The following is a 17,619-nucleotide window of genomic DNA, read 5'->3' as shown; positions in this document are numbered from 1 at the left end:
ATGTAAAACACCTCCTGAGTTGACGCTGTGTGGCCCTCCCGATACTTGGATCAGGATAACAATAGCAGCATCGTGGCCCCACACAAATCTACGGTTGGCATCCACCTATGGTATCACCCACCTGTGTTGAATCTTGCTGACTTCTTTTTTGTTTTTTTTGAGACCAATACCTATATATCGAGGATAGAATCTGATGGACGGATTGGATGTTACATATACAAGATGACCCACAAGCTTGGGTGTTGGAGAGGATTCCAGTCCGCCGCGATGGATATCCGAAAAGTCGGGCCCGATAAAGAGAAGCGGAGAAAGGAAATTGGAAATTGAAAAGAGAGAGAAGGGGATCTGTTGTATAATTCGAGAGAGAGGGAGAGAGAGATGGGGAAGAAGGCACTGCTGGTAGGGTGCAACTACCCAGGGACGAAAGCAGAGCTGAAGGGATGCATCAACGACGTGAAGAGAATGCACCGCTGCCTCATCGACCGCTATGGCTTCTACGAAGACGACATCACCGTCCTCATCGACACAGATGATTCCTACACCCAGCCCACTGGCATCAACATCCGTCGCGCCCTCTCCAACCTCATCCGATCTGCTGAGCCCGGTGACTATCTCTTCTTCCACTACAGCGGCCACGGCACCCGCCTCCCTGCCGAGACTGGCGAGGACGATGACACCGGCTACGATGAGTGCATCGTCCCCTGCGACATGAACCTCATCACCGGTATATTATCTTCCCTTTACCTCTTTTTACAATTATTTTCTCTGACTAGATTCGAGCTTATCATCTTCTCAGCTTTTGGGGTGCGTTTGGCAACCCCCCCAAATTTATTAGGATTGTGATTTGGATAGGGATCATGCCGAGCTCACTTCTATCTATGCCAGATGTGTCCTTGATTGTTAAATTGAGAAACTGAAAGAGGCGTGGCCCATGAACAAAGTCATGGTCTGGAGGTAGTACTGTTGGTGAATGCAGACCCATCCATCTGTGTTTGACCTACTGTAGTGAAAGAAGAAACACCAATCAAGCAATCCTATCGGTTCATATGCTGCCTTGAAACACACCAGTGAAAAACTGTCAATGGGTCCAGATTCAATCAAATGACACTCTACTGTACCATGTTTCCCAGATGAAGTTAGATCAACCACAAACCATTTCTCCTCTTAAAACCAATTGAGTGATTTATTGCAATTAGCAAGCATTTAATCTAAATCTGTTGTTGGTGTGCAGATGATGATTTTAGGGAGTTTGTGGACATGGTCCCAGAAGGCACTGTGCTAACCATAGTATCCGATTCATGCCACAGCGGAGGCCTCATTGATGAGGCCAAGGAGCAAATTGGGGAGAGCACCAAACGTGAAGAGCAAGAATCGAGCTCCAGTTTTGGCTTCAAAAATTTCTTGCACCAGACTGCGCGAGATGCATTCGAGTCCCGTGGTATCAACCTTCCATTAGGCAGGCACCACCACCACCACCACCGACATGATGATGAGGGAGAAGGTGAAGCTGAGACTGAATATGGTGGGCCAGGACACATAAAGAATAAGTCTCTCCCTCTTTCAACACTGATAGAAATTCTGAAGCAGAAAACAGGTAAGGATGATATCGACGTGGGGAAGCTGCGGCCTACATTGTTCGACATTTTTGGGGAGGATTCGAGCCCTAAGGTGAAGAAATTCATGAAGGTCATAATGGATAAGCTCCAAGGTGGTCAAAACGAAGGCGGCAGTGGTGGCGGATTCATGGGTATTGTCGGGAATCTAGCGCAAGAGTTTCTCAAGCAAAAGCTGGAGGGTAATGATGAGGATTATGTGAAACCTGCACTAAAAACAGAAGTGCATAGCACCCAAGAAGTTTATGCCGGATCGGGTAATCGTGCCTTACCTGACATGGGTATTCTGATCAGTGGTTGCCAGACCAACCAAACATCTGCAGATGCAACCCCTTCAGGCAATGCTGCTGAGGCATATGGAGCTCTGAGCAATGCGATACAGACCATCATTGCTGAGACCGATGGTCGCATTACCAACCAGGAGCTTGTGCTGAGGGCTCGAAAGATGCTGGCCACACAAGGGTTTACACAGCGGCCCGGCCTCTACTGCAGCGACAATCACACTGATGCTCCTTTTATATGCTAAATTGAGCACAGATATAAAGTTGAGAGTGGAATCTTGTGCAAGTGGTTTGTGTCTAGTTTGCGTTTGGAGTGCTGGTGTGCTTTCATGTCTGAGTTTTATGAAAGTTGAACAATAATAAAAACTTGAATATATAGGCTCTTGCATTTCATTTTGAATAAATTGTAGTGTTTGTGTTGTTCATCATACCAATGTTCCTTTTCTTCTCTTGGGAAGTTGTCTGATGATGTTGATGATTTACAAGACATCCAAAAAAAAAAACAAAAAACAAAAAACAAAAAACAAAAAAGACAAAAACAAAAAATCAAGCAAATTGTTTTACATGAATGCTTCAGCTGGTTGGATTGATCTTGTGAGCATTGCTGGCTCAAGCACACGTAAAGCTGTGGCATATATTTATGGAGGTGGCATGGTGCCTAGCATCGTTTGATCAGGCCATCAACCCGAATGCAAAATGTCTCTGCGACTGTTATAATCTCAATCATCGATCTCCTGGACCCATGATAAATCTGCCATAAAGAAAGCAATGATTACTAAGCTTGGACAACTGTAACAGTGATATTCCACTCGAAGTTGGTGAGTGTGTACCCTTCATGCCCCATTCCATACTATAACTTGAGAAATTTTGAGAGAAACATATAGCATTCCATCGTATGTTAATGGAAGTTCTAAAAGAAACATAGAACATTGGAAGGGGCTCATTCCAGATGATTACAGAAAGAAAAAGGGGGGAAAAAAAACGAAATTTTATAAATTTTGCTGCCATTACTGCACCACAAGATGCAAAACCAGTTAAAGTGTACAGGTATCTTTTACAATGAAAAAAGTACTTGTGATTAAGTGTATCATCTGCTGTGTTGGCAAGAGAATGAAATGAGAGGTGCAGAAACTGACTGATGATGCATATATTGTAGCTAGCAAATCATATTTGGAATGTACTTAACAAAAGAAGGAACATACCATGGAGAACTGATTCCACTGCTGCATTTGGAACGAGAAGCCCAACTATCCGCTGATTGTCAGTTGTAGTCTCTAAACGAACAACACGGAGCCGCCTATGGCTTTGACGAGCCTGTCAAACAGTGAAATCAGTCGATATCCATGAACATTTTGCCCTCTGGCTATGAAAAGTCAAATGAGGTGTGCTACCACACAGGAACACCAAACTTGTGGCACCCAACTGATCCTTTTTTCTTTTTTTTTTGTTAGAGAAAAAAAAGTTGTCTACAGAACAAATAATTTGCAAGTATATCTGGCAAGTGTCAATTGCAATGGTCTGCTGCATCCTTCAGCAACCATAGAAATAAAACCCAGTAATTTTAATTTTCAAGGTAAAAATTTTGCCGATAGATGATCCATAGATCCTCCCAGTTGTTGAAAATTTGAGATTACCACTTTCATGCTCCTGCAAGTGCATCCTGCTTGCACACGATGCAACCAAGGGGAGACATACTTCAATAGGTTTATTGTACTGCATTGCTGAAAAGAACGGGAATTACACGTGCCCTGGTCAGCTAGATGTGTAACCAGCATTTTCCAATGTGTAAGGACCCAATAAGGCTATCAAATCAAAGTGGTGGATCGTATCTATTGAGACCTACCCTATCAAATCAAAGCTGGGGATTTCAACATTGATCGAGCTCCCCTATATTAGCATATTTGTGGTATCCAGAAATTGCCAAAGAATCACTCAAATTCAAATTCCACTGTGTTTGCACGAGGATTGCCTTTTCTCAAGCTGACTTGAATGAGAATTTCTTTTCTCCATTCAAATTGTTGCTTTGTTAGGGAAAGATGGAGCAAAGAAAATTAATTGCCCCACATGGTAACCAGGTATTCTTCTGCTAATCCCAAGATTCAATTATTCATGAGATTGACTGTTTAAATTAAATTCCTATGGAAGACATACTTGAGAGGGAATATACTTAAATTAAATTCTTCACGAGATGCCTCTGAGACAAAGTGCAGGCTTTCTGTGACTAATGAATTGAAGAACTTCTGCCTTATTTCGTTCATGCAAGTTTAAGAAATTCGGGAATATACTTATGACGGAAGTTTTATTGATAAACCCACTGATAGGATCCAAACCATGCCTTAGGTGCAGATATCTACACCAATGTTTTAAATAGTGTGTAGTGTATAGCGTAGCATTTGGTTCTCTATAGCGTGTAGCTTATTATTATTATTTTTAATATTTCTTAATTAAAATAATAGAAAAATATGATAAAATTTAAAAAATGCATAATTCCTATGAGTTATTGATCATGAATCTGGATCATCAACCACATGTTTCCATGCAAAATCTCCATCTCTGTCTTCAGACATCTGGTCTCTAAGTGTGACCTCTTCATATATATATATATATATATATATATATATATATATATATATATATATATATATATATATATATATATATATATATATATATAAAATTATTTATTTATTTATTTATATTGAAACATCACAAATTCACAATATGGACCACAATTTGGATGGTCTGGATTGATCTAAGTGCTCTATCCACGATATGGACGACAATTTGGATTGTCCGGATTGATCTAATGTAGTGCCACGTGTGATGGGGATGAGTCACCATCATTTTAAAATAGGAGTTGAACTAGCATTAGAAGAAGAACTTAAAAAGGAGATTTCAGGTAGCATACGCTACCTGTGCTACACGCTACATGTAGCGTATGCTACATGCTCTGTAGCTTATGCTACATGCCCCGTAGCTTATGCTACCAGGGAGTTATGCTACCTGCATGCGCTACATAGCATTTTAGCTACGCTACAAGCGCTACCGAAAACACTGATCCGCACATAAGAGATTTGTTCAAAAATGGACTCCAGTGGCTAAGCATCCAAGCCAGCCCATCTGAATCAGCAGATTGTCCTATTTAGTGCTTATAAACAACTGTATGAGGTATGCCCTCTTTTGTTTTGTATGGTTGCATATCATGATAGGGTTGATACACAGTTTTGGGATCTCTAGCACATAAAATTAATATCAATACTAGTCTTCTGCTTGTTAGATGAGCTGGTAGAGAGCGTAGTGTGTGTGAGTGATGCAGGTTTCAATCCCTGGTAGTGTTACCTCTAAAAAAATTAACAATAAAATAATAATAATAATATAGATACTAACCAACTATTATAGTAGGCTCGTATATGCAATACGGTAAACCTCGGTAGAAAAAATATTCATGTATGGAAGTTGTAAGTGGGCTAGAAAACAATTTTGGACCAGTTTACAGCCCTAGAATACACGTACGGTTGTGATATGGAACCAATATGCCCGGTTTATAGAGTAAGCTTGGACTTTCCGTTATTTCCTAGACATATTTTTGGAAAGGAATCCCTATGAGCCAACAGGATAATTTCTTTGCTTTTTATTTTATTTTATGGTATCGAAAGGCGGGAGCATGCCACATGTAATGGGAACTTTCCCTTGGTTTTTGGCATCAAATAGCAGTTTCTATTCATGATATTAAAAGGGAGTAATATAATAAATTATAGATGATGAATATTCGACTAGAAGTTTTGTTTCTAGAGGTTTCAAGCATGTGTGCTTTCTCTACGGCCTTGGGCTAGCATTTTTACTGGTTCTAGCTACATGAGTTCCTTAACTCTCCTCAATAACTCGCTATTCTCCTATTTGATCAAGTTCCATGATGAGAACAACGCAACAGTCCACTTTCGTGATTTTGATCCTATTCATGTTGCGCCATTATTCGACAAATTTTCCATCCGCATGCATGGCAGCAGTCCATTCGTTCTATTGACAACTTAAACAGTTAAAGGGGCATTAAGATTGATTGACCTAAAACTTCATTTCCTAGAGGGGTTTGATCCTCTCCTTCTGCCAAAATACAATTCAGCATTTTAAATCCATAAAAGATCAGAATAATTATTGACTAAAAATAAATCAGACGAGTTGCACTAGCATGCTATACCCAAGCATATGCAAAATCACTTTCACCTCCTTGCAGCATAACACAATAAATTCATTCTTTTCAACAATGTATACCTACTTTCAAGGCACAAGGGTTGCAATGTGCATCAGGTAAAATCTTAAAGCTTAAGCCAGATAATGGAAACCAGATGATAAAAAGAAAATACAAATGTAACAAAACGATCCATTAGACAAGAGGATGAGAATGAAAACCTGCTTCGAGAGGGCTTTCTCAATAGTTCCCCAAACAGGAAGAATGAGGCCACCCAAAACATTTACTTCTTGTAATCGTCTGCCAACTGTACAATAACTGCTGAGTTTGCACTTGGGCCCATGCATGCACTGCAATTTACATCAAGTTATGTCTAGATAATCAAAACATATACACTACACAGCAATTTAGAGAAAGTGGTTTCAATCAGCCTGTGTAAGGAACAACTTTCTCAGCCTGACTATTAGACTTTGAGCAAGGAAATACTCGATAAAAAGAAGAATCAAGCCGTTAGAGATGGTAGAGAAAGTCATCATCATCATAGCATGTTTTATATATCCGATAGATATGGACCAATATGGGGTCATGTTGTGGCCTATAGGGATATGTCCCCCAATGCCGATGTTCATAAGCCTGCATCAAATGCATAGCCTTTCTCCCAGCAATTTGGGGTTGGGTTAACTTTTTAAGTGGTAGATTGGTGAAAGTTGTACGATGGCTGCCTACCAGACATTAACCTCCACCTTTTACTTGGCTATGAGACCAACCAGTAAGAATACTTGGACATAATACCAACTAACAATGCCAACAAAACCAAGGAATTGCAGAATGAAGAAGTGCCTCTATAGCATGATAATTTAGGGCTCAATAGCTTATTTCATTTTCATTCCCAAAATGTAACAACAATCTGCAGAATATCATTTTCACCAATTTGCATTCATTATCAACTCAAGTGGAAGGGAGGGGGGGAACACTGGTGAATGATAAATAAATTCTACCAGTAACACTATGGCTTCAGTCAATATTTTCATATTTAGCATTAGGTGATCTAAATGAGATGCATTACTGACATCATCAAGAGTAAGTGGGTGCCCAGATGCATCTCTTGGTAACAGTCATGTGAAGCACATATTACTTCCAAGTTCCAAATGATCATTAACTTTTGGCTCCTCTGGACCACTTAGCAAATGCTTAACAATTGGCAGCCTGCCTAACATCAACCATCCTCTAACCTGGCTTGGGACCGGCTGGCATATCGTTGGAAAGCACAGTTCATCTAATTACATGCTTCTTTTCTGTTCTTTTCTTTTTTCACTTTTTTTTTTTTCCCTGACTAGTTCACCAGCTTTTGTTATTAATTAAATGCAAAAATCCCCACCAATACGATTCTTAAGGCTGCTTTATATGAAAAGCCAGTTAAGACGTATATTAAGTCTCCTCATGTTAGTGCATGGCCTATCTGCTCAACAAGGACTACCATAAAGAAAAAAGCTTACCATTCTGAGTTCTGGGCCCTTTTGGATTTTTGGGCTTCACAACAGGTCTGGCCCACACAACAACTAGGCCTAGCCATGACAAATCTCCCCCATTGAAACAAATATCACCAAGATATTTAAAATCCCAAAATATTTTCATGGAAATTTGATAAAACAATTTTATCATGAACTGTGATAACATTGGGAGATATTCAAAATTTCCAAATATTCAAGTTTTGTAATTTTATCACGAAATTATCACAATTTTAACCCAGAAATTATTTAACAGTTAAACTAATTAAATTTTGTACCTGTATTTTTGATGTTTTGAAGTTATTTATTCATTTATAAATACACATTTACAAACCTTTCCAAAACATTTACAAACCATTCATATCAGAATCTCAAGGGGTGTCAAACAAACCCTTCACCAAGATTTCTTTTAGGTGTTTTAACTCCGGAGCTAGAAGCTACGTTTATAGCATTGATTCCAAAAAAGGAGGGTGTGAAAAGCTTATCGTATTATAGGCCTATAAGTCTTCTGGGTGGGCCGTATAAACTATTGGTGAAGATCTTGGCTACAAGATTCAAGGAAGCAATTGGGGGAGTCATATCAAAGTCTCAAGGGGCATTTATAGCAAGGAGGCGGATTGCGGATAGCGTGTTGGTGGCTCATGAAAGTATAGATGCATGCCATAGGAGAAAAGAAAAAGGGGTTGTATGTAAGTTGGACATCCAAAAAGTGTACGATCACGTTGATTGGGATTTTCTGGATTACATGCTGCGTCGGTTGGGTTGTGGAGAGAGAGGCGGGCTTGGATTCATGCATGCGTAGCGTCCGCATAGTTTTCAGTCTTGGTTAATGGCTCGCCAGATGGCTTTTTCTCCTCATCTAGAGGGTTATGACAATGAGATCCATTAACCCCTTATCTGTTTGTGGTTGTGATGGAAGCATTGAGTAGAATGATTGACAAAGGGACAAAGGAAAAGCTAGTGCAGGGCTTTGCTATTAATAACTCAGATTTTCAGCTAACTCACCTTCAGTATGTGGACAGCGCACTTTTGCTATGCAAGGCTGACAAAGATCGGGGGAGAATCTGTGCATGATCATTGTATGTTCTGAAGTAGTCTCGAGACTTGAGATTAATTTGTCAAAGAGCGAATTAATAGGAGTGGGTGTATCTACAGAAGAAGTAGCTCTTTTTGCGACTCTATTTGGGTGCAAGGCATGATCTTTTCCATCCACTTACCTCGGCCTTCCTTTGTGTATTGGAAAGCCCCCTAAGTGTGTTTGGGACTAGGTGACTGAGCACTTTGAAAAGCAACTCTCAAAATGGAGGACTACATCTCTATCATTATGGGGGAAGGATAACACTCATCAAGGCGACGATGTCAAATTTACCGGTCTACTACATGTCTTTGTTTAAATGTTTGAAATCAGTTTTGGAGAGATTGGAGAAAATCAGGAGAGCTTTCCTAATGGAAGGGTGCAGAAGATATGCAAAAGATCCATCTTATGAAGTGGGAGGAAGTTTGTAAGCCATGAGATCAAGGGGGCGGTGGTTTGAGAAACTTGGAGAGAATGAACAAGGCGTTGATAGGAAAACGGGTTTGGAGGTTTGAGGTGGAAGAGGATTCCCTTTGGAGGGAGGTCAGTGGGTAGGAGGTATGGGGTTGATGGCGGGGGTTGGTGGATTTGTTCCTCATCGCTGTATAGGTCTTCCTCGATGTGGAAAGCGGTAGCTCGAATTAGGAGTAAGGTGTGGGAAGGTGTTGGGTTTTCTTTAGGAAACAGTTTGAAGATCAAGTTTTAGAAGGACATTTGGGTGGGGGATCAGAAATTAGAGGAGGTGTTCTCGAGGGTTGCCAGGTTGGCAATGGGGGAGGGGATGGTAGTGGCAAGTTGTTTCTCGATTTAGGGCGATGTGGTTACGTGGGCTCCGCCATGTAGTAGGAATTTAGATGATGATGAGGTCGAGGAGCTAGTCAATTTGTTGTCCCTCTTTGAGAAGGTGAAGCCGGTGATTTCATAATCAGATTCGCTAGTGTGGCTGAAAGATAGGTTTGGAAAATTTTCGATACGATCCTTTTATAGGTTTTTGGAGGGTGGGGACATCAATAGTTGGCTAAGCCTGACTGCTTTTGTTTGGCGTTATGGAGCGTCTTTAAAGGTGGCGGCTTTTGCTCGGCTAACAGGGCGTAGCAAGATTCTTACGGTTGATAAAGTAGAAGATGATTTGATGATTATAGTGTGGAGAAAAGAGGAGAAGAGTGAAAGAGAAGAAGAGGAAAGAAGAGAGTTTGGGGGAAATGTTATGTATTGGCCACCATGCCCTAACACACAATGTTTTATTAGAATAGACCATATAGTACACTGCAAGAGAAGAGGAAAGTGTGCACATACACTTACATTAAAAGAGCCACTAACCACACACAATATACACTAACACTCTCTAAACTCCCCCTCAAGTTGGAGCATAGATGTTGATCATGCCCAACTTGTCACGAACACGATGAAGAGCACCTCGACTCAAGGACTTTTTAAGAACATCAGCAAGCTGATTCTTGGATCAAACAAAAGGGGTGATGATTTCCTTAAAGGCAACTTTCTCCAAAATAAAGTGACAATCAACCTCAATATGCTTGGTTCGCTAGTGAAAAATCGGGTTACGAGCAATATGGATGGCCGCTTGGTTGTCGCAATGAAGAGGAATAAGAGGTGAACGAGGATAGCCAAGTTCTTCAAGAAGGGTGCGAAGCCGCATGAACTCACACGTCGCATGAGCCATAGGCCCATAACACGATATTCTGCTTCAACCGAGGATCGAGCAACAACCGATTGCTTCTTACTTTTCCATGTGACAAGATTGCTACCTAGGAAGATACAAAAGCCGGATGTAGAGCGTCAATCATAAGTACTACCTACACAATCAGCATCAAAATAGCCAGAAAGATGAAGATGACTATGTGACTAAAAGTAGAGGCCAAGACCTGAGGTTGATTTTAGATATTGAAGGATGCAGTATACAGCCGTGAGATGTGAAGCATGGGGAGCTTGTATGAATTGGCTAACAACGCTCACTGCAAAGGAGAGATCTGGGCGAGTAATATCAAGTAAATGAGCCAACCTACAAGTCATTGATGTATCCCGGGATTAGAAAGGAGAGAACCATCATTTGGCCGAAGCTTTTGCGAAGTATCCATGGGGGTGGTAGTGAGTTTTGCATCCTAACATGCTAGTCTCCATGAGAAGATCAAGCGCATATTTTCGTTGTGACAAGACCAACCTGAATGAGGAGTGACTAACTTCGATTCCTAGGAAGTAGCGAAGAAGACCAAGGTCCTTGATTTCAAACTTGGTCTTCAAAAATTCTTTGACCTCCCGCATTCCAACTGAATCACTACCGGTTAGAATAATATCATCCACATACACAATGAGAACCATGATGCCCGTCGATCGACAACATATAAAGATGGAATTATTAGCATGACTATGAATAAAGTTGAACTCCATGAGAGCCTGACTAAATTTTTCGAACCATGCATGCGGAGATTGTTTGAGTCCATAGAGAGCCTTCTTCAACTGACATAGCGCAGGGTTGTGGGAAGCAACAAAGCGAGGAGGTCGATATATGTAAACTTTCTCTGTAAGGTCCCCATGGAGAAATGCATTTTTAACATCAAGTTGAAATAAGGGCCAAGATAAATTAATGGCCAAGGAGATAACAACACGAATAGAATTAAGCTTAGCCATCGGAGAGAATGTCTTTAAGTAATCCACACCATGAGTTTGCATGTAACCCCTAGCAACAAGACGAGCTTTATAGCGATCAATGGAGTCATTTGGAAGGAACTTGATCATGTAAACCCATCAACATCCAACAAATTTATGCCCTAAAGGAAGATGCACAAGCACCCAAGGATGATTCTTCTCAAGAGTAGACAGTTCTTCTATCATCGCCTTCGTCTAGTCAAGACTTTGAAGAGCATGTGAGAGAGACCGATGAATATGATGCAATGAAAAGGAAGCTACAAATGACTGAAAAGACAGTGAAAGATGATCATATGAAACGAAATTACTAATGGGATGTTGAGTACAAGATCGTGACCCTTTACGCAAGGCAATGAGGAGATCCAAACTCAAGATAGGAGAGTCACCTGAGCCAACATCCAAAGTGAGCGGAAGGGTGGATGACTGAGCGTGTGAAGATTTATCTCAACGATGATACACTAGCAGAGGCTTAGGGTCACTCAAATCACCAACAGGATGCTTCACGAAGAGGAGAGTTTCCCCATGATCACTAGTGGAAAAAGAAGATGAAAGGATCATAGAGGGATCGACCTGGAGCTGAGAAAAAAGAAATATCCTCAAAGAAGGTTACATCGACAGAGACATATTTCTTGCGAGTCAAGGGGTCATAACGTTTATACCCTTTCTGACTTCGAGTGTACCTTAAGAAGACACATTTAATTGCCTTGGGGCTAAGTTTATCATTACTTCCATCTGAAATTTGAACAAAGCATGTGCAACCAAAAACTTTAGGTGGTAGATGAAATGGATTGTCTTGAGGATACAATATAATAAATGAAGATTTGTAAGATAGGATACGTGAGGGTATATGATTAATAAGAAAAGTAGCAGTTAGAAAAGCAACACCTAAAAAATGTTTAGGTAGGTGCATACCAAGGAGAAGGGTGTGGGCAACTTCAAGAAGATGACGATTCTTTCGTTTTGCGATACTATTTTATTGAGGAGTGCAAGCACACGACGTCTAAGACAAAATACCATGCTCCTGCAAGAATGATAGAAAGGCAGTAGACAAGTATTCCCCCCCCCCCCCCAATTATCAGAATGGAAGGTTTTGATGGAACAATGAAACCGAGTGCACACTTTATGATAAAACACTTTAAACGCATCAAACACTTCACTTTTAGATTTTAAAAGATAAACCCAAGTTATGTGTGAATAATCATCAATAAAAGTGACAAAATATCTAAATCTAAAAGTGGAGGTAATCGAATCTAGTCCCTAGACATCTAAGTAAACCAGAACAAAAGATTGAGGTTTTCTCCCAGAAGAACTAGGAAGAAACGTAGCATGATGATGTTTAGACAATTTACAAATATCACAGCATAACGGTTTAGTAACAGATAAGGAGGGAAACAAAATTCTCAAGAGGACAGAGGCAATGAAGGAGAAAGAGAGCTGGAACCGATCCTAGAGATAGGAGTTTGGGTTCCATTTGCGATTGTGACATACTGAGTATGAGGAGAAGGAGAATATGAGAAAAAAAGTTGTGACTTACTATTCATATGGGAGGAAGTTTTAGAGTTTATGACCCAGGAACTAAGAGAGGCTGACGTAAGAAGAGCAGTACTTGACTGGGCCGAAGCTGCGTCAGAAGGATCAGGAATATCATGAACATGAAGCCACATTAGGGCATCATATGTAGCCCGATAAATGATGAGACTACCGTGAAGAAGATTGTTCAACTGTCGGGGTGGAAGACTGTCCCTTAGGGGAAATTGTGGAAGCAACAGAAATAGCGGCACATGTAGGACGACCATGGAGCTACCAACAATAATCAGCAGTGCAATTGGTTTCAATGCAATGCGAACAAATGTGGGAACCGTCACGTCCTCGTCCACGTCCACCACGACTACGAAGATTACGACCGTCATTGTGATCTCCCTCGCGGCTTCTAGCACAACCACCATAACTAAAATTGTGCCCTAAACTCAAGATGTGTTGAATGCTCTGGTGGTACAAATGAATGGAAATGAAGAGCGGGGATAGTAGCATGCTGGCACATGGCATATACTATAGTCAATAAGGGAAGATGATCTTGCACAACAACTTGATCTCGGATATGAAGATAATCGGAGTTCAACCTGGCTAGGAACTGCATGATATGAGTATCATCCTGTTGCTTATGGCATGTTCATGATCCTCTTTACATTTGGAAGGAAAAGGCTAATACATGTCCAGCTCATCCCAAATGCCCCGAAATGTCGAATAGTAATCTTTTAATGAACTTATGTTTTGTTGGAACCGATCAATTTCCTGAATAAGCTGGAATACCCATGAAAAATTCTGACACTCTGACAACATATCATGAAGTATATCCCAAATGCCTCTAGCTGATGATAAAAACATCACTGAGTGGCTAATCGAAGAATCCATACTATTCAACAAATATGCAATAACTTGATAATTCTCCTTTGTCCAAGACTTATAAGTAGTATCTGTAGAGCTTGGTGGATCATCCAAAATATACGACAACTTCTCACAGGCTCCTACGAACACTTTTACAGATTGCGCCCATTGAAGATAGTTGTCACCATTCAACTTAATGGAGGTAATCTGCAAGGGTTTGGATTCAAGACAGCCCATGCCAAGAGATGAGGGCCCTTTTGTCATACATAGGAGACTCCAAGTAAGAAGGATTGATTCAAACAACTTTCTCAATCAATCCGTTAAGGGAATGAGAGATAAACCTCAAACAATTAGTAATCTTCCAAATTAACAAGAAACCCAGTCAGATCTGACGCAACCGATTGAAAAATAGCCCAGCCGCACGTTCGTTTGAGGTTAAAATGCACTCAAACATGAATAATAGCTAAAATATCCTCGATGAGTAGCTTGGGAGGAAGATTTTGGTCTATCTTGAGCAAAGAAACCAAATAAAAACTTACTGATTTGAGGTAGATCAAAGAAAAACGGATGGAGGATCCGATTTTTGAATTTCTCTATTTCGGCCAAACCACCATGAAAGGAGGTCTAAAAAATTCTGAAAAAATTACAACAAATCTTCTGAAATCAAGATCTATCAAACCCCTAAACTTTTAGCTCAAATGGGGTCCATGAGTCCGTACAACACTAACGTCAGCCCTATGGCTGCTGACGTCAGCAAGATGACATGTCGCCTTTCAACTTGTTGAATGCAGAATGCCTTGATCTATGCTTTGATACCAAGTAGAAGATGATTCGATAATTACAATGTGGAGAAAAGAGGAGAAAAGCGAGAGAGAAGAAGAGGAAAGAAGAGAGCTGGGGGAAATGTTGTGCATTGGCCAACATGCCCTAACACACAATGTTTTATTAGAATAGAACATATAATACATTGCAGGAGAAGAAGAAAGTGTGCACATGCACTTACATTAAAAGAGCCACTAACCACACACACTATAACACTAACACTCTCTAGAGATAATTTTAGGAAAAGAATGATGATTCTCCCCAATGTATGCGTTATGTGCTATCCAGCTAAGGAATCGGCGGATCACCTATTCATTCATTGCGGTTTTGCGAGTAGGGTGTGACAAGAGTTCCTCAATCTTTTTGGAGTAATGCGGGTCTTGCCAAACTCTATTGGTCAGTTTTTTGTTATATGGCATGAAGGTACACATAGGCAAGTGGGGCAGAAAGTGTGGCGGCTCACTTTGCTGGCAGGATTATGGTTCATATGGATGGAGAGGAATAATAGATGCTTCAGGAATCGTTCGGGGGAAGTTGAAGAAGTTTTTAAGAAAGTGAAACAACATGTAATAGAATGGGCAGTGGCATCGAAGGCTGTAGTTACTTTTTGGGATAACTGGGCTGATTAATAAGCGCTACTGGGTTGTTGTATAGTTTTTTCTGCTTTGTATATTCTGGCTGTGGCATTCTCTCAATAAAAATTTTCTCATCATTGCTCAAAAACCTTTTTAAAAAAAGTATTCATTTATAATAAATGCTTTTTATTTTTACTTTCAGTGAGATTTTCCCAATGATATTGCAAGTAAAACATCAAAGGCTGAAATCTTCCACAATATTCCCAAGCTGAGAAATTGCCAAGAATTGAGATTTGCCACTATGATTACCCCAGCTAGAAAATTTGATGGAAGAGCAAGTGAGCCCATCCTTTGACTTGGTTTACTTCACAACTTCGCACAAAGTTTAGGGCAAGGATGCCCTGGGAAAAAAAATAATCTTCTTCCCATCAACACAAACCTAGTTTCTTCATTGAGATATTACTAAACAATACTCTTTTTCTTTTTAATTTTCTTAAATTTTTTTTTTGTTTTTTGAAGGCAAATGAGCTTATTAAAGGAAAAGGAAAAAAGCATTGAAATGACAACAGTGAATAACGTTATTGATGAAAAGCATAACTGTATATCATTGATGGCTGATTGGAAGCTGCTAACTAGGACAGATGTTCCAACAATGTTCTCAAGAGGAATCTGGTGGTTTTTTTTTTTTTTTGAGAACCCATTGGAGCAGCACCTGTGTAGATGGTTCATGCAACAAAGGCTTCAATTCTCATGTTAGTAAATTTGGATCAAGATAACTAGGCATGCTTATAGCTGAGCTACTTTTTAAGTTTACCAAATGTCCAATAAGTATGAATAAAACAAAAATTATAAAACAAAGGTCCTGTGCCATTCAGAAGATACCTGGGATGACAATCCCTAGAAATATACATAACAATGACCACATATTCGAAATCATTGAAAGGTGAAAGGATTACAATTCCTCCAAAGAAACCTTACCTGTTTAGATGATTCTTCATATTCATCTTCCCAACCTTTACGAGCCTTATCAAGTGAAGACACCTTTCTGTATTTATTTTTGAGACCCGATAAAGGCATCTCCCTAAAAGCAACCAAATGTGAAGTGGATTGAGAAGCAAATGGAGGCGTCTTATAAGTGGATGAAGAATGAATTAACACCATTCAAGATTACCTCAAGGCTTCTCCAACAGCTGGACGAAATATTTTAAACATTCCTGAATCTGAACTGAAACAACAAATTAAGGAGAGTGGAGACAGTGTAAGTAACCTAATGAATAGTGGAGACAGAAATATTGAATGAATAGCAGATCCAACATACAGAATCACGTATCCATGGCAATCCTACAATATTTAGTGCACGAATAGACCATAAAACATTTCGACAGGTGCATGGATGTGACTACAGCGCACTGGTAAGCAATAGCTAAAAAAAATCCGGCACACAGGAAAAGACAGGAAAGTGGCCATCATAGGGGGAAAAAACATAGTAGAACAATCACCTACAGGCAATGGTATCACCACTTGTGGTACTGTACCACTTTTCCACCAATGCCACTTGTGTACGAAATCAGTGCACTGAAAACAATAGACACAACAATGAAGATCACCCTCCTTGACAATCAGGCTAATCTGTTCACTAGGTGGGCCACACCCGTGCATTGAGTCATCCCATCGGTTGTCTATTGATTCCAACAGTCTGGCCCACCTGATGAGCAGACCAGCCAGATTTTTGTGCCAGATGATATTCGTGGTGGGGCCTACCATTTTCATGGTACTGATATCCCAAGGATTGTGGTACCTTGCCTGCAAGTAATCAGTTCTCAAGACAAGCATTTGTTAGACTGCCCAATGTAGCCCAATGTAGAAACCTATATATATGGACGCATAGCTCCGCATTAATTTTGTAGTTTTCTGTAGAACAAGTAATGAAACCAAAAAAGGATAATAATGCCCCTGACTTTATTACAATATGACATGGGCACCTTAAGTACATATAATAGGACTAAGGGACAACATGACCAACAGGAAAGATTAGGTGGGCCATATGAGGGTCCCAACTCATGGCTTAGTGGTGGATTCACAAGAGTTAAAACAATAAGGTCATGGGTTCGAGTACCCATTGTGGTGTGTCGGTGTGAGGGTGTGTGCGTTAAAAAAAAGGTGGGCCATATGACTATAGGGCCCTTTTTACAATCAGCCACGTGGACCATACAATCATATGGCCACATCCATCATAATTAACATTCCAACACAAGCTGGAGTATAGATGTAGCCAAAGCCTAGCTTGGAATAAATACATGAAGACCAATCGTGACCAAGAGCTTTAGTGAACATATCAGCGAGCTAAGACTTCATGTACGACATAGAAGTTTCACTGCTAGAAACCTTCTCTTATATGAAGTGAATATGAAGTGACAATCAACCTCAGTATACACGGTTCTCGTGATAAACCAAATTATTTGCAACATGACAGGCTGCTTGATTATCACAAAACAACTGCATTAGTAGGT

The 17,619-nt window shown here is 40.3% G+C and overlaps 2 protein-coding genes across 3 annotated transcripts in view; one reads left to right on the top strand and one right to left on the bottom strand.

Moving 5' to 3' along the window:
* The first annotated feature begins 310 nt into the window (after positions 1 to 310).
* Positions 311 to 2,322, top strand: LOC131221177 (metacaspase-5). Its single transcript, XM_058216346.1, has 2 exons — positions 311 to 724; positions 1,232 to 2,322. Exons 1-2 carry the CDS (start codon positions 379 to 381, stop codon positions 2,137 to 2,139), a joined length of 1,254 nt encoding a protein of 417 aa, XP_058072329.1. The 5' UTR covers positions 311 to 378; the 3' UTR covers positions 2,140 to 2,322.
* Positions 2,252 to 17,619, bottom strand: part of LOC131221176 (protein FORGETTER 1) — a 171,253-nt gene continuing 155,885 nt past the window's right edge. The window contains exons 28-32 of one of the 2 annotated variants that reach the window (XM_058216343.1): positions 16,281 to 16,334; positions 16,088 to 16,190; positions 6,302 to 6,430; positions 3,097 to 3,208; positions 2,252 to 2,645 (exon numbers count right to left, since the gene is read on the bottom strand). In XM_058216343.1, coding sequence (XP_058072326.1) covers positions 2,614 to 2,645; positions 3,097 to 3,208; positions 6,302 to 6,430; positions 16,088 to 16,190; positions 16,281 to 16,334 — 430 coding nt within the window. In that variant the 3' untranslated portion in view covers positions 2,252 to 2,613. Of the gene's footprint in view, positions 2,646 to 3,096; positions 3,209 to 6,301; positions 6,431 to 16,086; positions 16,191 to 16,280; positions 16,335 to 17,619 lie in introns of those variants that run through there. The other variant, XM_058216344.1, reaches the window with a different exon arrangement.

The sequence above is a fragment of the Magnolia sinica genome, chromosome 12 (genome assembly GCF_029962835.1).
Source record: "Magnolia sinica isolate HGM2019 chromosome 12, MsV1, whole genome shotgun sequence".
Lineage (NCBI taxonomy): Eukaryota > Viridiplantae > Streptophyta > Magnoliopsida > Magnoliales > Magnoliaceae > Magnolia > Magnolia sinica.
This window is presented reverse-complemented; position numbering and strand designations above follow the sequence as displayed.

Bases quoted from the DNA above. Each gene is read 5' to 3' on its own strand.
- LOC131221177 (XM_058216346.1), top strand. From the start codon at position 379: ATGGGGAAGAAGGCACTGCTGGTAGGGTGCAACTACCCAGGGACGAAA. The intron at 725-1,231 runs GTATATTATCTT...GTTGGTGTGCAG, and splicing joins CGACATGAACCTCATCACCG to ATGATGATTTTAGGGAGTTT.